The sequence below is a fragment of the Strix aluco genome, chromosome 5, assembly GCF_031877795.1.
Source record: "Strix aluco isolate bStrAlu1 chromosome 5, bStrAlu1.hap1, whole genome shotgun sequence".
In the NCBI taxonomy this organism is placed as follows: Eukaryota; Metazoa; Chordata; class Aves; order Strigiformes; family Strigidae; genus Strix; species Strix aluco.
Genome location: NC_133935.1, coordinates 46,249,087 through 46,271,092, shown reverse-complemented (window position 1 = coordinate 46,271,092; position 22,006 = coordinate 46,249,087). Strand labels below are relative to the sequence as shown.

General features: G+C 43.5%; 2 protein-coding genes across 2 annotated transcripts; both read left to right on the top strand.

Moving 5' to 3' along the window:
- Positions 1 to 322: 322 nt before the first annotated feature.
- Positions 323 to 6,571, top strand: LOC141924547 (glioma pathogenesis-related protein 1-like). Its single transcript, XM_074827210.1, has 6 exons — positions 323 to 606; positions 2,779 to 3,024; positions 3,435 to 3,547; positions 4,319 to 4,401; positions 5,705 to 5,731; positions 5,819 to 6,571. The coding sequence occupies exons 1-6, from the start codon at positions 427 to 429 to the stop codon at positions 6,043 to 6,045; spliced, it is 876 nt and encodes a 291-aa protein (XP_074683311.1). The 5' UTR covers positions 323 to 426; the 3' UTR covers positions 6,046 to 6,571.
- Positions 6,572 to 8,067: 1,496 nt separating this feature from the next.
- LOC141924546 (glioma pathogenesis-related protein 1-like) lies at positions 8,068 to 19,334 on the top strand. The gene is made up of 6 exons (XM_074827209.1): positions 8,068 to 8,323; positions 12,830 to 13,075; positions 15,080 to 15,189; positions 17,104 to 17,186; positions 18,331 to 18,357; positions 18,441 to 19,334. The coding sequence occupies exons 1-6, from the start codon at positions 8,144 to 8,146 to the stop codon at positions 18,590 to 18,592; spliced, it is 798 nt and encodes a 265-aa protein (XP_074683310.1). The 5' UTR covers positions 8,068 to 8,143; the 3' UTR covers positions 18,593 to 19,334.
- Positions 19,335 to 22,006: the final 2,672 nt, after the last annotated feature.

Below are 22,006 nucleotides of genomic sequence, written 5' to 3'. Positions count from 1 at the left end.
GCTGGTGTGACTAAGCTATACTGTAGGAAAATCAGCAGATTTGTATTTTGTCAAAGCTACAATTTTTATGGTTGACGCAGGTTTTAGGAAAGCTGTTCTGCAGCATCTCTTCAGATAAGACCTACAGTCACAGAATGGTTTGGCAGTCAACCAGAATGGAGCACACTCAAAGAAAAGACAGAAGTATACCTGGAGTGTTGCTCCTTGCTAATATGCACAGCAGATGCCTGTTTCACAGTTTACCCTTTGATGGCCAGCTGTGATGTCAGATAGAGCTGTACCCTATGGAGCAATTTCACTTCCTGTTACTTTGACACTTTGAAGTGCTTCCACATCTCTGAAGAGCTGCTTGCCAGTATTATCTTCACCTGAGAGATTTTTCTTTTAAAAACTTTTAAAAAATAAGAGTGAAAGCATTGAAGAATTATGAAAATCACATTTTTCTTTGCTGCTTTGTTCTTATTGGGTCTCTTTGCTTGCTGTTGTGCTTATCCACAATATCCCTTACCTGACATAGAAGATGCAAAGTTCATTGAAGACTGTGTGAGAGCTCACAACACGTTTCGATCCAAAGTGAATCCGCCAGCCAGCAATATGTTTCGCATGGTAAGGAGGCGTTTGTGATCTGTTTGAAAATTCATGTAGATTGTGCTGCTGATTTAGTCCAACTTTACTCTTCATTTGTTTTGTGCTTTTCTTTTCCTTTCTATCAATTATTTCTGTATTAACTGCGTTAGTTCTTCATAGGAAACGGAAAAGACATTAATTTTCACAGTAGTGTTCATTTTTAATAATTTAAAGGGAATTCCTTGTTTAGGGGTGGGTTGCTACTCTAAACTTCAGCCAGAGCAAAGGGCTGTATTGCAAAAAATCGTGTTCAGTTCTCAGCATTTCATTTACCTCTTTATAAGAGAGATAGTAATCTGTTTTATGTTAGTCCAGGTTTCCTACAGGGAAGCTGTTTGGTATTAAGCTCCTGAATAGGCAGTCTGCACTACAGGATTGGTTGAAAATCTATCATCTCCCCTTGTTTCTGCCAATCTAGAACATGTGTTGAAGAAAGGGATCTGCCAGGACATCCATTTAAATACCTGATCTTCATTTGCTGTAGCAGGGTTTGAAGAGTAGTGATACTAATATCTGGGCTGGAAAGCAGAACTTCCTGTAAATACAATGGATACCAGAACAGGCTATAGATAGTTCTCAGCTTTTTCAGTGAAATAAATAAGGAAAAAGGTATATAGACAGCTGAGGGAGGTAACCCCAGCCAATTCATGTCATTACTCTGAGCCCTCCGGCAGTGCTGCATAGCTGTAAAGGAAGTTAAATGCATAACCGCATGCACAGTATGAATCATTTCTGTGAAAGGAAGTTCATAGTAAAGGGGTAAAATTCAGCCTACTTGTGATTATAATTTCTTATCATTTTAAAAAACAATGTTTAATTTAAAATGCTAGTGCACAAGAGTGAACTTAGCTGCTTGGACAAAAGATCCAGCATGCCTGGAATAACAGCAGGACAAATATACAGAAACCTCTTGAATCAAAGGTGTTGCACTGTATTTAAAAGCTCTTGATGGATTGTTTTGTATGATTTTTTTTCAGCCTTGAGCTCATGCAAGTTTTTATTGTCGCTAGCATCGTATAGCAAAGAGCTGCACAGCCTAACCACAAATTGCGTGAAAATATCTCTTTGTGTTTTATTTGGACCTGTTGATTCCTAGCTTTGTTTGACAGTCTCTGGTCTTTCTATTGGAAGGAGCAAGTAACTATTGCTTGTTTACCTACTTCACACAAGATGTCCAGCTGCCTCTGGTCAAAGCTGCAGAGCACTCTGAGGATAATCTCATCCTCCTCCATGTTCTCTCTGCCCTTTCCAGTTCTAGTGTCCCCTTCTTAAGGTGCGGTGATGTGCTGCACACAGCATTTAACGCTTAACACAGCATTTAACCACTTCTGCAGTGGTGTAATTCCTTCTCAAGGAATTTCTAACACTTTATTTGCTTTTTAGACTACTACTAAACATTGATTTACAAGTGTAATAGTCGTCTCAAAACCTGTCACTATGAACACCAAGTCAAAATTGTTTTTTTTTTCCTTACATCCCTTAACTTGTATTTCTCTGTACCGAATTTTACCTGCCATTTTATTCCCTGGTCATTCGATGTCATTAAATCTTTTGGCGAGTCTCCCAGACCGGTTTCTCAAATTATCACTTGTGCCACTCAGGATGGGAATGGTTCCTCCTCAGCCTAGCAGAGATGAGCGAGCCTTTTATTTGCTTTGGCCACACACTGAGGAGGGAGAAGAGCAAAGAGGCAGAAGGGGCTGGGGAAGGGAGCAGCTGTGAATCCTTCTATCCGTCCTGGCCAGCAGAATGGAATTCCTGTCTGGTCTAGTGATAATTGCAAAGTGCAAGTCCCTGGACAGCCAACAGTTCCTAGGCACAAAGTCCCTCAAGCCCCTCTACATCTGGGGGTTTCACCCAGTTACCTCCTCTCAGGCATAGCAGCTTAAAGACTGCAGTCCAGCTCTAAATGTTTTAACAAGTCAGATACTGCAGGACAGTGAATAGATACTATGTGTCCTGCAATACCTAAGGGAGAAAGAAGAAGAATTGCCATGGGAGTAGAAATGTCAAGTCAGAGAAGGAAACTGAATGCAGGGATGGGAAGCAGAAAAGGGGGGAAGAATCCTTACAAGTTACTATTTAAAAATGTTTGAATTCAGCTAAGTCACTGCAGTACAGGTTATGTTATGTTTTCTCCCTTTTCTACAGTCCTGGGATGCTGCTTTAGCTAAGACTGCCAAAGCATGGGCAAAGAAGTGCAAGTTTAAGCACAATATCTACCTTAAAATGCCGGGGAAGGTGCACCCCACCTTTACCCCTGTTGGAGAAAACATCTGGACTGGCACAGCCACCCTCTTTTCCGTGGATACAGCTCTCAGTGACTGGTTTAATGAAGTCAGCAGCTATGATTTCAGCACTGGTAGCTGTACTGGCATGTGTGGTCACTACACTCAGGTGAGTCTTATGTGCCCCACGGCTTATAATGTAATGATTTTACAGAAAATCCAAGCACAGGCTTGGAACAGACTTCTTTGGAACAGGAGAAGTTTTCACCCTCTGGTTTATTGCTGCATGAGATTGGAAATAAATATTCCAAGCCCCAGGGCTGTCCAAGTCCTGTTTCCAGTAATGGTGGAAAGGGATTATTCCCTGACAATTTCATGTTTCCAGGGGAGCCAGATAATAAATGCAAAAACATCTATCAATCAGTTGTTTGCCTCAGCTGCCCTTTGGTTTGTCGATGTTGCTCCTGTGTCAGCTGTTTTAAACTTCCACAAGATCCTTCCCTTCTTCTTCCTCCCTTAATGCTGTTCCTGTTTTCAGTCTTTGAACAGGTGCATTACGTATTTCCCTTTGCCCTTCAGGTCGTTTGGGCAGAGAGTTACAAAGTTGGCTGTGCAGTTCACTTCTGCAATACAGTTGAAAATTTTCCAGGACTCTTCAGAGCAGCACATTTTGTTTGCGACTATGGGCCAGCGTAAGTTAATTATGGCATTTGGTTGGGTTTTTTTATTTTTTAAATATCCTATAACTGATCTGGTATTAGATGCCAACAATGATGGGAGCAGTTGTAATAAATTTCAAAAGAAGCTATGTCCACATGTCACTAGTGCAAGGGAAACTCTCCCCGGCCATTGAGAGCAGAAGCTGCTGAACATAGCCGGATCTGCAGAAAATCCCTTTCTAAAAAAGCAGGCAAGCAGATCATATCTGAGAGCACTCACCATAACCAAGATGGTGGAATAAAATCTGTTCTGACAACAGTCTCTGCAGGAAAAGTGGGTAAGGTGCAAGCTTTCTGCTTGAGAAATATCTATATGGCCCCACCCAAACTTCAAACAAGACATCTTAACTGAAGAAATAAAAGGAAGACAGTCCTCTAGTTTATCTCATACCTTGCAATTTCTGGGCTTACCTTTTACAGATTTGTTTTTAAAACACAGGGAGGTAATGAGGGACTAGGGCCAGACTCTTCTATGCTTACACTGAAAATACAGTACTGTCCAAGAAGTCTCATGAATTTCAAGTGGCGAGAGTCACCAGATAGCTGCTCCCCATGCCAGTGAGAGCTTTAATCTAATATAAAAGGAATTTCAAACAGTTGCAATGATTAGTTTTTGGATAAAAGGATTTTCTCCCCCTGGTAACTTTTAATGATAAATTATTCTCACAGTCTGATGAAATCATGTATTTTTAAATTGCTTTTCAAATGACTGAGCTAACAAACTACTGTTCTTCTGCTTTGCAGGGGGAATTACCCAAGAAAACCATATAAAATGGGACGACCATGCAGTGGATGCAGTGAGGAGAAGTGTGTAGACAGGCTCTGTGGTAAGACCAAATAGATCACCTAAGAAAATTGCATAGAAATAAAAGTGGCATAATTGTCAGTGGAAATATAACAGTGAGTCAATTTGCACTAAGTACGTAGTGGATCTGTAGCCCACAACACAGCAACAATACTAAATCCTGGCAAGAATAGTATTAGAAGAAAATAATTGAAACACTTTTCTGTTGAAGGCTCTCAGAAGTAGAAGCCAGAGTTTCTGATGAAGAGAAGTATCAATAAGACTACTTTCCACCTTTTATCTGACTAGAAGTCAGATCTAAAACTTAAGCCCCAACAAATATTCCCCCCAAATATTCCCCGACAAATATTTCCTAGCAGAAATAGTATATTTAAGTTCTGCTTTCTTGCTTGTTTAGTATGTCCTATCACATTTTCCAGACAACTGTAGTTCTGAACCAGTAATAAGACTATACTGAAAAGCGCACTTACTTCTAACTTCCGCGATTTTTTGAAATACAGCAGTGAGAGCTTATTTTCCCACAGCAGTTTGCAGCTGTGGACCTTTATGTCATTACACCTAGTCCCAAATTAGTTAGAAATAGTGTTTTAAATAAACAGAGATTAAAGGATATGCAGCAATATCTTAAATATGAATTTTATACAGAGGTTTGTATTTGTTTGGGGATGGTGTCTACTAGCCAGGCTCTAGATAGCTTCAGCTGTAGAAATAATTGAACATTTGGTACTCTTATTTCCATCTGTGATATCCTGGCTGACTCATCTTGAAGTCCCAGACTGATGCATCACAGGAAAACTGGAAACATCTCAAAGACTAGGGGGAGGGAGAGGAGAAAGAAAGCTTTTAAACAATAAAGTGCTAGATCTTACAACCCGTTTACAACCCATTTTACCATATTCACCTATAGGGGAAATCAGCAATTCCAGGAGGATGCACATGTGCAATCCTGAAAATGTATCAAAGCTCTTAGTAAATGTGTAATTCTGTGATAAATTTAGTATTTATATTTGTCTGTCTGCAACTACTTAAATTTGGTTTGGTATCAATTTTAAATAAATTCCATGTTTTGTTTTTATTTGCTATTCCGTCCTCCCCATGACACAAATTCTTCCTAATACAGCTGTTTCTTTTTTGCTTCTCTTTCAATTCAATAAAAAATATGAGGCCTACACCAGTTGGGAACCTGCTCTTGTTGGCCTGTTTCCGCCTTTCAGGATGTTTTAGGCATTGACTGGCACTGTCAGTGCATCAGCCAGGCACTGGCTACATTAAGAACCACCACTGAATGATACTCACATTTATTTCCTCTTCTGATCTTTTTACAGAAAATACAGAACGTGAGAAGCTGATAAGTATGTATCAAATTGTTCATAATTGCTTTCCTATGCGTATGGCTAAGTTTGATGGATCTTAACAGCTGTTTCTTCACTGTCTTTTAGATTATGCCTACTGGTATCCAGACTGGGATTCACAGCCCCAGCCACCGCGGCCCCGTCCCCCCCGGCCTCCCACGCCATCGTACATCCCACCTGCTGAGGACCCGCATCCCTCTTGTGACCAATACTGTCTTAGTGTTATAATTTTAAGGCCACTGTTTTTGGTACTGAGTGCTGGTGCTGTTCTTTTAGTACAACGGTGGTTTCCACACACATTTTTTTATGAGTAAAGATCAATTAAGATACTGATAGTGATCCTACCACTGTATTACTCTCAGAGAATTGCACACATTTAAAAAAACATTTGGTCATCTCTCCATTATCCTTGTGATGTTTATACAGCATAGAAAAGGCTGCTTCTTCACTCAGGGCAAGATACAAGTGGCTGTTCATAGAGTTAGTATAATTTATTGGCAGTAGCTGCAACACGCTTCTATGTCTGTACAAGCCTCTTAGCTCTGGCTCAGGGATAAATTGCTAGAAGGACCACGTAGACTATATGTTACTATATATGCTAACAAGCCTCCTGGAAACCTGGGGCATCACAAAGACATGTCTGAAGCAGCACACTGTATCCAAAAGAAGCAATAACTCATCTCCATTAACCTTCAGTTATCCCAGACATCATTTTCCCTAGATAATGGAGATTTAACTGTATGTATTACTTTTTATGAACATAAGGAGTAAAACTTGTCCTTTACTATATTTAGCCTATGTGTATCATTCTCCATTAAAGTTACTCTATTGTCAGTTGTACTATTCTGTTCTTCTCCTCTGAGAGTTAAGCTTTGTCCTCCATAGCTAGAAGAATACAGGGAAAGTTGATAGAGCAAGGATTAAGATGGGGTGTAAATGGGGAGAGCTTAATTTTAGAGTGCGAGATGGTGATAAAATCTGAAATGCAGAGTAGATGACAACATCCTGAGCTTGCAGGCAGGGGAAGGGGGGAACGGAGAGGGAAAAAGAGGAGAGGGAAGATTAAATGGGCCCAGGACAGATTCTGTTCAGAAACGGAAGATACCAGCCTCATTAAAAAAGCCCAAACTGTTGAGGGATTCAGTTTGGTTTTAGACACATTTAGCTCTTGATCCCTATTGTTCCTATATAATTTGTTAGTAAAGGAAACAAAGCCATCTTTCAGGCTAAGAGATACTGGCTGATACTAGCCATGTGTAGCTGCGCTATCAATATTTAAAGCTGGTTTTTCTCCTTTATCTTAGTCCTGATGTTTTGATAACACGGTGATTCAAATTCTGATCCACATTGGAGCTCTGAAGGAGCATGATATCCCACAGAATAAAAACAAGCTCCAAATGTTTGGGCTCTTGTCATATGCTACAAAATGTCACCACATAAGAAGATACATACTTAATTTCACAATTGTCAAGTCTTGTCTGCTGCCATCGTCTATACCTAGTAACTATAAATAGGCTGGGGATGGGCAAGTGGTTGGGAGGGGACACAGCTGACCTGAATTGACCAAAGGGATATTCTATACCATATAACATCGAGTTCAGCAAAAAAAACTAGGGTAGAGGAAGAAGAAAGGTGGGGGGCTGGCTTCTAGGGTGGCTGTTGCTCAGAGGCTGTCTGGACGTCAGTCTGCCATTGGGAGTGGTGAGTGATTACCTTCGCATCACTTGGGCGTTTTATTTGTTTGTTTCCCCCCTCCTCTTTCTACACATATTAAGCAGGGTTGCAGGGAATGAATAACAAATTACTAAAGCTTGGGAGGAGAAATTGATAGCAACACATAGCACAAGCGTGTGATCACAGGAGAAACCCATCAATAACTGCAGCAGATTTAAACCGCAGTTCTCAGCCAAACTTACCCCTCCAGTAATTTGATGTACAATCAAAGTGACTGTTCATACTGTAGTAAAAGTTGTAGTTCAAATCAATTACCTCTCACAGCATTTTGGCTCAGAGTAACAGCCTTAACAGCAATGCTATTTTCATAAAAAGCAGAAAATTCATCCCAAACTTTGCTGCAATCCATAGTGATTGCTATGGATGGGATGGTGGGTGCCAGAGATACAAAACAAAAAAGAAAGGAGAGAAGAATCTTGCCCACCACAATTAAAGAAGAAAAAGAGAGACAAAGCTGCCAGAACTCTGATGTGATCTTGTAGCTTGATTTCCTTATTCTCATAGCAACGCTCCTGAAATGTGACTCATTTCCTGTGACCAACACCATACTCAATTACCATGGCTAAGATAAGTCCAGCCCACAAGCCTTCCAAGCAAAACGCTGCTGGTGAAGCTAAAACCACCTCGTACAGCTGAAACACTCTGCTCTTAAAGCTGGAAGACCAGAGACTGAGAATCATGACAAGCAGATTTTCTGCTTGTGTGCTGGCTGTACTGCACTTCTGTTGTTCCTCTGACTCCTATGAACCACCGACATTGCCTGATGTTGGAGATCCAAAGTTTATTGAGGAATGTGTGCGAACCCATAACAGATTCCGGTCAGAAGTGAATCCAGCAGCCAGCAACATGCTCTACATGGTAAGGGGATCTTACATGCCAGTGTGTAGCATTGTGATGATGTTTATGATTCTCAAAGACTGGTTTTGTGATCAAATGACAAAAAAAAAAAAAGAAAAAAAATAACCTCCTGGGTTCATAAGAGCTACTTCTTTTTAAAGCAGAGAAAAAGGCTCTGGTTATCAGATGGCTTTATGCAATCAGGTACATGCATAGTTTTGTCTGGCTTAATTTCCTCATTTGAAATCCATGTTTTCAACCTCAACCTAATGCTGTCATTTTGTACTGTGAAAAGCCTCCTCATTCCAAGGCAGCACAGCTCAACAGCCCGGGGTGTAATTTATGTGCAGAACTAAGCACAACCTTTCATACTTGAGTTGGCAAGGGCAGAGACTGTTGCCAAACGACATTGGAGAGCTTTCTCTAAGCTTTCTTTGCAAGGCTCTCACAGACCGAGCCAACAGAGCAGCTGTTCCGAGGTGCTGGGGCTGCAGGGGAAGCCAAAAAGCAACAAGTGCAGCAGGAGCGAGCGCTGGAGGCATCAGGTCCTGCAGCGTTTTGCCCTGCTGCCCTCTTGCTGGACATATCAGGGGGCAACATCTGCAGCCACCATGCAAAAGACAGCCTGTCATGATTCAAAATATACCCAAAAGTGGCCACCTCTTATTTCAGATGGCTCGTGACACTTGTTCCTCTGCTGGGTGGCACATGAACACCCAGCAAGGAGGAAGCTGTAAATGCGTGCACAAAGCTGGGCTTATGGCTGAGAAGCCCATCTCTGATTTGAGATGTTTAATTCCAGTAGCTTGGGAGCTGTCTCTTGCAACATCTATTGCTTTTCGTGCTTTGACTGGGTGATACTTGAGATATCTTGGGATAATCTCCACAGATCTCTCAGATAGACCATAGCCATTGTCCTGATTCTGATCTCTTTCCTCGCGCTCCTCTTTCTTACTATCTCGCATGGTCACCACCAGAAGAGAACATAACCATATCAGTAATTAGCAACACCCCAGCTCAAGTTCCAAAAACAAAAGCTCATTTTCCATTTCTGGTTGTCAAACACGAAAAAAGAAGTGCCCATTAGGGAGGGGCAAGTGAACAGTGAGCAAGCTCGAGTTGCAAGCCTGACAGGAAACGATTCAGTTTCTCTTCCAGATGTATCTTTTACTTCAGCTTTCTTCAGCCGGGCATCCTGAACTTCCAGTACATATTGCTCCAGACTCTGTTTTCTAGATTGCTTTACTGACCTTACACTAACAAAATCCTGCTATTCTGTATTAAAAGAACAGTATTAATCTCTTTAAATTGTTCCTAGTTATTCCATTTGGAAAATTAAAGAACTGAAATCTGAAAAAAACAGCTTAAGAAACAAAGAAAGATTACTACAAATAAAACAAGAACTAAATCATGGTATGTTTCTTTTAAAAAACTGCAAAAACCCTAGTCTTAAAAAACCTCTCCCAGGAAGAATTTAATGTGGAGAAAGTAGTACAATACATGATAATGAAAGTAAAAACATTGGAATTGAAAACAGCATATTTCTTCATTTCTGAATGGCCTTTAACACTTCAAAAATGAGGAAAAGAAGATGACTTCTTTATTTCACAGGGAGCTTCTATTTGCTGTAGATAACTGTCCACCTAGATATGTAAAAATGAAGACTATGAACTCAGGGCATTTCCACCTTTTGGAAAAATACTCTTTCAAAAGAAAATACAAGACAAACTCCTTTAACTGTAAGTAACAAAGCCCAACCATCTATTTGTAATACATTTAATATAAAATGAGAACGCTGATCTGATGTGAATTTTCCCCCATGCAGTTTAGTCCAATCTTTTTGCAGAAATGCAGTGTCATAAGCAAATGAGGAGTATAACTATAGTTAAATGGAAGATCATTCTGAACTATCAGTTTCTGCACTTTGCCTTTTCAACTGTCAGCCAATTTAAGCACTGACACACAAAAAAAGTACATTTAAACTTCCTAATTTACCTTTAAACTTATTATTAGTACTATTATAGAATGATGGAGAAAAGAGATGTGCAGACTCTTAAAAAGCATAATGTGAAGAACAAGACCATGAAGTATTAAGGTGCATCCACCACTGTCGTACATTTTTCATCATGGTCTTCTGCTTGCGACCTCAGAGCATTGCCAAGATGTAAACTGTAGCCTCTGTCTTAACTTGCTAGATTTTGTTCATTGTCCTTAGAAGTTATCATCTAAGGAAATATCAACTGCTCACTTGAAATAAGACACCCTACCCCAAATTTACCTTTAATATTTGAGTTCCTAGGCAAATTATTTGTGTTAGTTTTGTGGTGTATTGGGTTTGCATGGCAAGGTTTTTGTAGCAGGGGGGCTACAGGGTGGCTTCTGTAAGAAGCTGCTAAAAGCTTCCTCTATGTCCGATAGAGCCAATGCTAGCTGGCTCGAAGACCAGACCCACTGCTGGCCAAGGCCAAGCTCATCAGTGATGGTGGTAGTGACTTTGTGGTAAGGTATTTAAGAAGGGAAAAAAAAAGCTGCGCAACAGCAATTGCAGCTGGGAGAGAGGAGTGAGAATATGTGAGACAAACAACTCTGCAAACATGAAAGTCAGTGAAGAAGGAAGGGGAGGAGGTGCTCCAGGTGCCAGAGCAGAGATTCCCCTGCAGCCTGTGGTGCAGACCATGGTGGGACAGGCTGTGCCCCTGCAGCCCGCGGAGATGCACAGTGGAGCAGAGATCCACCTGCAGCCCGGGGAGGACCCCACGACAGAGCAGGTGGATGCCCGAAGGAGGCTGTGACCGTGGGAAGCCTGTGCTGGAACAGGCTCCTGGCAGGACTTGTGGCCCCGTGGAGAGAGGAGCCCACGCTGGAGCAGGTTTGCTGGCAGGACTTGTGACCCTGTGGGGGACCCATGCTGGAGCAGTCTGTGCCTGAAGAACTACAGCCCGTGGGAAGGATTCACATTGGAGAAGTTCATGGAGGACTGTCTCTCATGGGAGGGACCCCACGCTGGAGCAGGGGAAGAGTGTGAGGAGTCCTCCCCCTGAGGAAGGAGCAGCAGAGACAATGAGTGATGAACTGACCGCAACCCCCTGCACTGCTCAGAGGGAGGAGGTAGAGAAAGTGGGAGTAAAGTTAAGCCTGGGAAGAAGGGAGGGGTGTGGGGAAGGTGATTTTAAGATTTAGTTTTATTTCTCATTATCCTGGTCTGATTTCACTGGTAATAAATTAAATTTCCCCAGGTCGAGTCTGTTTTACCCATGGCAGTAATCGGTGAGTGATCTCTCTCTGTCCTTATCTCGAACCATAAGCCTTTGGTTGTATTTTCTCTCCCCTGTCCACCTGAGGAGGGAGAGTGACAGAGCAGCTTTGGTGGGCATCTGATGTCCACCACAGTGGGAAAATACACTCCCCCACAAATGTTAGCCATAGGAAGAAATGGAAGACATAGGTTACAAAATATTTGAAATCTCTGCAGATGTATTTTGGTGTGATCTTACAATTTTTAATTACTTACTGGTAGCATAAACAATACACAAACTGTTTCAGACTTATCTATGGTACAAAAAAGTTGTATTATGTAAAACATAGACATAAAATCTAACAACCACCTTTTCCTTAGTCACTGTTACTGATCTGTCCAAAACTATTTCTCTAGTGATTCTATTGTCTGCAGAAGCAACTGAGATAATTTAATCCATGTAGAAAAGTACAAATAAAAAGGTTTATTTTTTAAAAAAGTCCAATCCAAAATAGTTCAGCAGTGTTGAACAACTTCATTTACATGACACAAAGTGTATCTAGAACTACAGGCACACACTTGTGGTACTGCATTTCCCAGGAGGTACAATACTGTATTTGCTTAATCAAGTTGTATGAACAAGAAAACCCAGCAAAAACAGACACCACCTCCAGTGCAAATGAAAGACATTTATATAACTCAATTGCTTAAATAACCACTTTCTGTAGGATTGAATAGCGAGTGATTGCACAAATATGAATTCAGCACTAACATTTGAAGCCACCAAATTCAAAGATGGAAACCAAGGGTTGAGTTTAAACTGTCCCGAAAATCCCATCATGCTTGTGAACTGACCTGCAAGCAGTGGCCTTAATGCGTGAGGCTGCACAAGACTCCAGTCAGGTACAGTAAGCATACCCTGCAGTCTCCAGATTTCCTGTAAATTCACTGTTTAAATTACATTAATGTTCTCTCACAGCCAGCATAGCCTGGAAATGCACATTGTGCCCCAAACACTGTATTTGACTGACATACAGCTCTTGGTGTCCAACAAACCAGCAGGCCAAGATCATCCACCACCCCAAAAACTTCCTCAAGTTTAATGAGTAACTAAGTTCAAATCAGAAATGAACCTACAAGCCAATTTACCATGTAGTCTGCAAGTCTCAGCAGAAGCAAAACCCAAATGAACTCCAAGCATATATACTACTGAGACCCAGCTTCTGAAAGTTGCTCTGAATTACTGCATTACTAAGATACCAAAGTGATTTTTAGTTGTCTTTATTTTGCAGAGTTGGGATCCAGATTTGGCAACAACTGCGAAAGCTTGGGCAAAGAAATGCCTGTTTAAACATAATACGTACCTCAAAGAGCCAGGGCAGGCTCACCCCAAATTTACCTCTGTTGGAGAAAACCTCTGGACTGGCTCAATTTCTATTTTTACTGTGCAAGGAGCCATCACCTCTTGGCATGACGAGGTCAACGCCTACAATTATGCCACCACTAATTGCAGAGGAGCATGTGGCCACTATACACAGGTAGGCATTGTGTTTCTCCATCTAAACCATGAATCAGCATTGCCATTTGAAACTCTAGATTTGAAGATTCAGTGAACTGTTTTCCAAGTGCTGTAGTCTTATTTTATGTCGGGGTGCACAAGACGTTCTCATGTCCCCATTTTAGGGAGGAAACGAATCACTGCATTATTATTTTAAATATGCCAGTTGTATATTGTTTCCAGGAAGAAAACAGGACAGCTGTCAAGCAGTCAGATTTAGCCAAACAGTGGCCAAAGACCAGGCAATGGCAATGGCTGTGGGCTACAGTGCCTGGTGGGACAAGGTCCCAGCTCTAGCAGTCAGCCTCCTCATGCCAAGGGATGGGGAAATACTGGCATGTAAAGAGATGTCTGCAGCTCTGCAAGCATCATGTGCACATTTTTCAAAACCATCATTCCCAAAGAGCGCAAAGTTAGGACGAGGAGTGCCGCTGCCCTGCAATGCCATGATCACTAACCACAGCTATGGGAGAGAAGGACAGCTTGCAACAGTGCCTCTAGGGATTATTAAATATTTTCTGTGGAGACACACATATGCATTTAGGATTTGAAGAGACGAGCTGAAGCAGGTGGGGTGTCTGAATGACACGTGCAGGTATTTGGGTGCAGAGAAGATATATGGCTGCAGGAGCTGTGACAGGTCACAGTGTGCTGCTTTTTGACCTTGCTCAGAAGAACACAGCAGGAGTCAGCATCTGAAAAGTGCAGTGAAACGCACCTTACCCAGCACTAAGGCGCAGTGTTTTTTACCATGTTGTTTGTAGAGGAGCAGCCCAGGCAGTTGCATGGGGGAGAACAAGAAAATAACATTATTTTCACTTGGAGTCAGCAGTGATAATGACTGTAGCTAGATGCTGTGTGTCTGCCAGCTTTGGGAGGCATCCTTGGGTCTGAATCTTCAGGGAACCTCTTGTTCCTCTCCCTCCTTCCCAGCTGTGGAGAAGTTTCCCCTGGGTACAATTACTGCAGTTACCACAACCACATCCCCAGCATATGCCTCAGCCAGTGGCTGCCTGCGATGGAGAGGGTCCTGTGGTTTGGTCCTTCACCATCCTTGGGGATGCAGTTGTCTATGGCTGGCATCAGGAGCAGCCTCTGCTCTGCTGCTGCACTGAGAACACCCTCAGGAGCCAGAAGATTGTCCCCTCTTCCCAGAGCTGGCAACAAACAGGCACAAACAGAAAGGGCCAGGCTGCCCCTTCAAATCAGTGGAGGCACGAGTGTGTTTCTTCATCTCCTATGCTGCCAGGATCTCTCCACATCTCTCACGTAGTCAGTCATCGCTGCTGCTGTATCACCCTCAGGTACTGCTGCACCCTCGTCTCCCCTCTGCTTCTGTCACAGGGTTTATTCTTCCAGGACTGCAGCATTTGGCTGCACTGTCATCTTTGAGATGGATATAGGATGCTGGATTGCACTGAACGGCTTCTGGCAGACAGAGGATCACTAGATGATGTAATGCACTTGCCTCTACATTATCTTAGTCATGGCCATGATACTAAAAGGCAGGACTGCAGCGCAGACAAGCTCCTTTTCCCTGCTCCTCCTGTAACACCAGTGCCTTCTGGCAATTTGCCTATCAGCCCTCGTAGGAGCTGTAGCAGATCATGCAGCCTTTTCTGCACAGATTTGATCTGATCTCTCCCAGCAGGAAAGACAAAAAGTTAATGTATTATCTTGAAGCGAAGGAGACAAACTTCACCTTCTCCTCTGCAAGAAAAGAAAACTAGCTGTTACAGACAGTTATTCTTTCTTTCAGAGTAATTTTAACAAATATCTGGTAAATTGGGCAAAACAATCAGGCATTTTTTCAGAACAAACTGTGGTTTTGAGATCCATCGGTGCTGCTCTCCCCCATGAAACCTGCCCAAAGACTGCTCCTCAGCCAATTTGTTGTTGTGAAACAGGAGGGCAGGTCTTCTCCCTAACACTTCAGATGCTGAAGCAAAGCCTTTGTCACCCATGTACCCATCTGTCTTTGCAGATTGTTTGGGCTACAAGCTACAAGGTTGGCTGTGCTGTCCACTTCTGTCCCAGTGTGGCATACTCCTCCATAACCAACGCAGCACACTTCATCTGCAACTACGGGCCGGCGTAAGGTTTTTAATTACAAATATTTCACAGGGTTTGGGTCCTACCCCTTCCCTTCCACAACATGCAACTTTATTAGATGGGTCCATCTATTCAAGCTTTTTGTAGGAGGAAATGGTTCCCAAAATAGAGAAAGAGGTACACCTCTGTCCAACCAGCTTTTTTTTTGCTAGAGGAGGGCTATGTATTGGAGCCAAAAAAGCAGTGGCACTTGTAGAAGGGGTAAAATACAAGATGCTGACATGAAAATACTGAAGTGATCATTTGAAAATTAATCCCTTGCTCCTGAGTGCCCAGATGGCCCCACAGTTGTCAAGGTGCAAGCCCGAAGTCTGAAAATATTTCCACATGGGCCTGCAGAATTAAGTCTCTAGGTCAATGGTTTGGATAAATATTGAAGGGTACAATGCTTGCAGCTGCAGTTTTAGCAGCTGAGGTTTGCTTGTGAGGCTGGGGTTGCTCAAGGCAAAATTTTATCCAGAGGTTCTTTATATGGATAGTCAGTAGGATATCCAGCTAGGATGGCTTTTACCCTTCTCCAGCTAATTAATGCCACCACAGTCTAAATACAGCTTTAAAAGATTTACATGCATACCATGTTGGGCAAAGGCCAGGCCAGCTCATGAACTTGAGCAAGTTTGGGATTCCTGTTGTCTGTGCTTCATCCTTGGAAGAGTATGTACCTCTGTCCAGATACCTTGAAATGACACAGCTGCTGCTGTGCCAAAGCAACAAAACTGCTCTCCCCATAAGCCCCACACCCAAAGGGGATGGGCAACCATTGCTTCTGCCAGTTCTTGAGCAAATAGCCACTGATCACCCAGGGCAGTCTCTTCTTTCCCTTCTCGGCACTTGCTATGCATCCCACCATGCTAGATGGTGCAGAAACCCTGTGCACAGGCAAGCAGGCCCCCAGCACTGCTGGAAGGTGCTCTCTGTCCCCCGAGCCTCATGTCTGGATCTCCCAAAGACATGAGCCAGGGCTTTCTCCTTCTGCCCCTTGGCCAATATCTGTATCTTACAGAGGATTGAAATCATGCTGGATTGCTTGCCCTGAAGGGAGGAAGAGCGGTGCCCTCACCCTCAACAGCACCCAGCAGAGAAGCCCTCTGGCAGGGGTCAAAGCAAGATGCATGCACAATTTCAGTTCCTAAAGTGAATATACTCTCAAGGATTTTCTTCAGCTTAGACCAAGCAATGAAAGCCTCACCTTGCTGAAAGTAATGAGGTTTTACCACAAAGTTTAGCACTGCTGAGAGTGCATGCCTATAAAATCCCTCTCAGTGTGTTTATGGGCAGTTTGAGGCACACTGTAAATCTTGCTTTGGCCATGCTTCAAGCAAAGTGAAGCACTGAGATGTGTTTGGTGCAGTATCAGAGGTGGGCAGGTAATATCAAGCCAAGAGCCTAGGCAGAGGTAGCTGGTACCATTCACACTGCTGGCAGAGGGAGGGAGCAGGGGGAGACACACATTGCTCATAAAATATTTACCAACAAATGGATGAAATCACTACTTACGAGAGATTCTCCAGCACCAGAGATTCCTCTTCAAGGTGTAATATGCACATACATACACATATGCATGTACAAACACAGTAACTGAACCTGCTTTTACTCCCAGAGTAGGAACCAGCTTTAAGAGCCCACAGTCTCCACACACACAAATTATCCAGCTTTGAGACTATTTTAATTGCCAGGTTTGCAATACTGCTGTCTCCAGGTTCCTAAACAACAGGGTGCCCCATTACACTTAACTTCTGCATGTCTTGGGCACAGGGCACTCAGACAGGGACCCTCCAAAAACCATCTCCCTATCAACATAAGTGAAACAAAACTCAGGTTAAAAACTAGTTAGTGGTAGGTGTTAACGTTCCCCTCCCAAGGGCCGTTTGAGAGCAGTGTTACTTGCCTTCACAGTGGGAATTACCCAGGGCGCCCATACAAGACAGGAGCAGCATGCAGCGACTGCAACGGCGAGCAGTGTGCGGGTCGGCTGTGTCGTAAGTACAAGACAACCAGTCCTCCTCCCCAAGCACATGGAGAAAGGGAAAGAGCACACAAAAGATACTGGCAGGAGGCAGGCACAGTGCTCTCCTGTTCCTAAATATAGTCTGAAAAGCTGCAGTCAGAAACCAAGTGAGCAGTGATGCACAAAGATTGGGGGGAGGGCAGAAAGAGCCTGTTTTCTACCCCAGGGAGTGACAGGAAGGGATCTGCTCCTCAGGTGCTGGAGGGTATGATACAGGAGATATAGTGGCTGCAGTTTAAGGTGATATTATCACTGCCAGAAGTTATAGCTTGCAGAAATCAGAAGCACGGAAGGGGATACACATACCCTTCCGGGGGCTCCAGATTATTATCTGGTGCATGAGCTGCAGCTTGAGCCAGTGCAGGTCCAAGTGATCCTTGCTGCCGCCGTGTCACTGCGGGAGGGGAGAGCTACCATGGCACTGCCAAAGCTGCTCACTCCAGTGAACATCAGCCAGGCCATCTGCTTTCCCCTAAACACCAGGAAAGAGCCAGACTGACATGCAAGAGACCTTCATGGGGATGTGGTGTTCAGCCTGAGCCCCTGGCAGCCCACCTGATTCTCCTGCACTTGGCTTTGCTGGATGGCGTCAGGAGACCTTCTCCAATTCCTGTAAAAGGACAAGGCATTGTGCTGTGGACATCTGCCCAGGGAGAGCTGAGGGTACAGTCACACTTTTCCCCAGCACTCGACCTCAGATGAACTAATGGAGAGGGAAGGTGACATTAAAACACCAGCACTGCAGAAACAAGAGGGAGTCCCTGATGCATGGGACTGTTTAATATTAGCTACAGGCTGAGGATCTTGAATGCATGGCACTGGGTGAAAGCCAAAGTGATCCTGGAAAGCACACCTGGGGAAGCGAGTCCTCTCTATGCCAACCACTGGTGAGAGAAGAAGTCAACATGGTGTGATCAAGCGCTACTCAGCAAAGGCCTGAGACTCGCTGCAGGGCTCTCCCGAAGTCAGCGGGTCTTTGCTTCTTCCTGGAAAGAAACACAGCTCCCATATCTGTATTTCTGAGCACATTGAGGCTCACAGTTCATTCCCTTTTGCTTAGACTCAAATTATTTATAATGTATGTCTGTTTACATTCACTTCTTTTCTCTCTCCAGAAAATGCAGAGCGTGACAAAGTCATTAGTAAGTACCACCAGAATTACTGCTTCCATTTGTTGCCCTTGGCGCAGTTATACTTGAAAACAAGTAACTTGTTTTGTTCATAGGTGATTCCAGGTGGCGTCCAGACTGGGACAGACCTGCATGTGATGAGTACTGCATCACCGTTATTGCTTTAAGGACACTACTCTTTATACTGACAATTCTGGCCACCTGGCTCCTACCAAAATACTGGCCTCTAGCACCCGCCAGTGAGTGATGCACATGCAGAAGACCATGAGAGCACTTAGGTCAACTCATCCCTTCCCTTCACATAAGTTACTGGCAGCACAAATATCTGTAGACATTGTTTTCATCCACAGGTAATTTAGAAGAAGAGCAATACCATCTTTGTTGCAGGCAGCACCTCGTTGAGCTGATAAGCAGCTTTCTCATTGATCAGAACCAGTAACAGATTTTAAATTACCCATGTGTGGAATGGTGTGAGTGGGATCTGGTGGGTAAGGGAGCATGCTGCCCAGTGGTGCAGCATGCTCCCTTGAGGTGCAGGCAGCTGCCCACCACACTTTCTTAGGAAGGGCTGAAGGGTACCCAGCCCAGGTCCCAGTCCCGGCTGAGGCCCCAGGCAGAGCACACTCCTTCCTTGTTCCTATCGTGCTCTTTCCTTGTACAGTCCTCCAGCAAGATGTAGAGTAGCCTGGAGAGGTTTTTCATTTAAACAGGGGGTTTTTAAAAGAATTTTTGGACCCCTGTGAGCTCTGGCATTTGCATCCTGGGGCAGGCAGTGTGTTTCCTAGTCTCATAGTGCACTGGGGCCACTGGCACTTCTCTCTACTTTGAATTTGTTTTTAAACACATCATCTGTGCCAAGACATAGTTTCACCTGTGTTTACACATGATTGTGTATCACTGCAATCTTTCCTGTTTTTTTTTTTCTTTTTTCTGAGCATAGATTTTTTGACTGTTGTTTCAAATAATAAATCATTATTTCCTGCTTCCCATGTATGGCAATCGTGTATTTGCAACATGCGCTAAAGCTTAACCCATGAACTAAAGCTGGTGCACAAAAAAACCCCACATTCAGCTCCATCCTGCACAATGCTGAGAAACACAATACTGAGAAAGATGGCATAAAACTCCAGATAAAATTATGCTGTGCCCATAGTTATGCCTTTGGCTCAACAGCTGCCAAGGGATGAGTCTGCTGGAACCTGCACATCTGGAGCAGGCAGACAGCAGCAGGGACAGCTGCTGTGTTCAGCTGGGTGTGTCCTCTACCGACCACAGTCACTCAGCTGGAGCGGAGGCTAGAAGGAGCAGAGCTGCACAAACTCACAGCTGGACAGTAGCGATCCATATCTATGTGGAGGTGGGTTTAGATGCCTCTGCACCATGCCCCTCTGCAGGGCACAGACATGCACTGCTGTAAAGGAAGCCAGGAAGTTCTCCTCGCCACTTCATTTCTGCAGGCGTGCTGCCCCTGCAGCACCTGTCAGTGTTTCTGCACACCCACTCCCAACCCCACTACTCGGGTGGATTTTAACTGAAAACACTGGAACTGGGACCCAAAGTTTCTCATGTTATTCTTCCAGGTAGTTTACTGCTTGCACTAGAATCATCTCAGCATGGCAGCATTCCCTGAAAAAATCATTTTTCACACTGCAAATAGGGCTGGGGACAAAATTACAGATTTCGCCCTTGATATATCTTTATATTTAGTTTGTTGGCTACCAGAGCCTCCATAGCCAAGACATCACAGTTGCAGACAGGAGATCTCCATGCTCCAGTCATCAGGGCCAGTACCCACCCTGGCCTACTTGTGAGAGCGCCAAACTCAGTTCTGTCTTCCAAACTGGGCAGATTAAGGTGTTTAAAAAAAACAGTGCCCACTGCAAAAGCAAGGCCATGGGTCTATCTGTTAAAAAGAGCAGCTATTTTCCTCTCCACTTGTCTTCTTGCCACTCTTTTGTGCAAGACCCAAGCCTCAAGTTCCATTTACTGCAAAATCCCATCTGAAAACGGGCCAGCAAGCGGCACACGGGCAGCAGGACTCATGCTGTGCTCGCTCTCTTGCACAGGGCTCCCGCACCAGCTCAGAGCCTAGCATGGTATCTGCCCCACTGAAACTACATGCAGTTAGAACCTACTACTGCAAAGAGAAATGTTGGAGAGGGAAGCTGCTGTGTCCAGGGAGCAAAAATGAGCTCAGCAGGAATTCTCCCCTGCTTAGTTTAATCTATGCTTGGTCTCCAGGAGAATAAACAGAATGAACACAGATCCCTTAAAGTTCAAAAAATTCACAGTACTGTCATTTAACTATATACTTCAGCAGCTCTAAGGAAACACCACAGAAAAAGCTTCATTAAAAAAACCTGCAAATCACTAGGGCTTAGGGGAAGAAAACCCCAAACTTTACAACATTGTATCTTTCAAACAAAAAAGCCTGGAAGTCAAGAAGTCAAAGCTAAACAAGTACTGCATCTCATTTTAAGGACATACAAAAATCCAGATATTTAACTCTGGATGATCAAACCACTTTGAGTTGTCCACATTTATCTTATGGCATATGCCCATGAATTCCATACGATAAACACAAAACACTAATATATAAATACAGCCTTCAGGTACTTTTTTTGCAAGTCTGTAAACTCTACAATCAGTTTAAGGAGATAATTTGCAATAGTTCAAGCTGTTCTGAAAATACTAAAAAATCTTTTTCATCCTTCCAAATCCACTTTATTATTCTATTATTTACTTTTTATACAAGTATAAAAACTGTATAGCCATATTTTCTCAGAAAACAGGTGCAAAAAACACCAACAATGAGCCCATGTAGCCAGTTACTGTTCAGATATGGACTCTTGAGCACACAAATCCATTGGTTTAACTTGCCTCAAGAATATGAGTAAGCTTTCTTGATTTTCTGGTTTAAATAAATAAATGTCCAACCCACAATCCTTGAAACCTATCAACCACAACAACTGAAAGCGATTAAACACGATGCAAAGCCTTTTCACTCCATAACTACAGAAGAAGTCTTCCTGAAGTCTGTTAAGTTTTACTATGGGTAGGAATTTGATGCAAAAGCTACATAGATGCTGCAGCTGTGGGTCCTAAATTAAAAAAGCAAACTTCCATGAAAGTATGTATAATTTAAGGCCAGGCTGCCACCAAGCTGAGCTATGCTTTCCTGCACTGCAACTCAGGCGATCAGGCAGTTAGCTGATGCTGCTGGAAAACACTTTTTGTAGGGTGCTTTTAGCTAGACCAGGTTCCAGAAATGAAATGCCAGCCTGCAAGACCAGTGTAGGGCAACCAGCCCTAGACTTGTTTTTAACTTTTTAGACAACGGGGGAACACCTGGGCCAGTCTTCTGCAGTGAAAGGGGCTTTGTCCAGTCCAGATTAGAACCAAGGACTCTCCCTCCCCTGATAAACTCCTGCTCCTTCCCTGGCTACAGACTCCTCCTTACTGGCTTCTAGCTCTGCAGACTCCTGCTGAAGCACTCATTCGTGGGATCACTGTGACAACTGGCATTTAAACTCAAGTACTGCAGTGCCCCCTGTTGAAATTAGTCCTTTCACTACATGAGAGGTCTGAACTACCTGACCGGTGCTGAACTTCAGTCTCCCTGTTACACCATCACCTGCTAAACATCTTTCTAAAAAGCTTT

Bases quoted from the DNA above. Each gene is read 5' to 3' on its own strand.
- LOC141924547 (XM_074827210.1), top strand. From the start codon at position 427: ATGAAAATCACATTTTTCTTTGCTGCTTTGTTCTTATTGGGTCTCTTT. The intron at 607-2,778 runs GTAAGGAGGCGT...CCTTTTCTACAG, and splicing joins CCAGCAATATGTTTCGCATG to TCCTGGGATGCTGCTTTAGC. The intron at 3,548-4,318 runs GTAAGTTAATTA...TCTGCTTTGCAG, and splicing joins GTTTGCGACTATGGGCCAGC to GGGGAATTACCCAAGAAAAC.
- LOC141924546 (XM_074827209.1), top strand. From the start codon at position 8,144: ATGACAAGCAGATTTTCTGCTTGTGTGCTGGCTGTACTGCACTTCTGT. The intron at 8,324-12,829 runs GTAAGGGGATCT...TTTATTTTGCAG, and splicing joins CCAGCAACATGCTCTACATG to AGTTGGGATCCAGATTTGGC. The intron at 17,187-18,330 runs GTAAGTACAAGA...TTCTCTCTCCAG, and splicing joins GTGTGCGGGTCGGCTGTGTC to AAAATGCAGAGCGTGACAAA.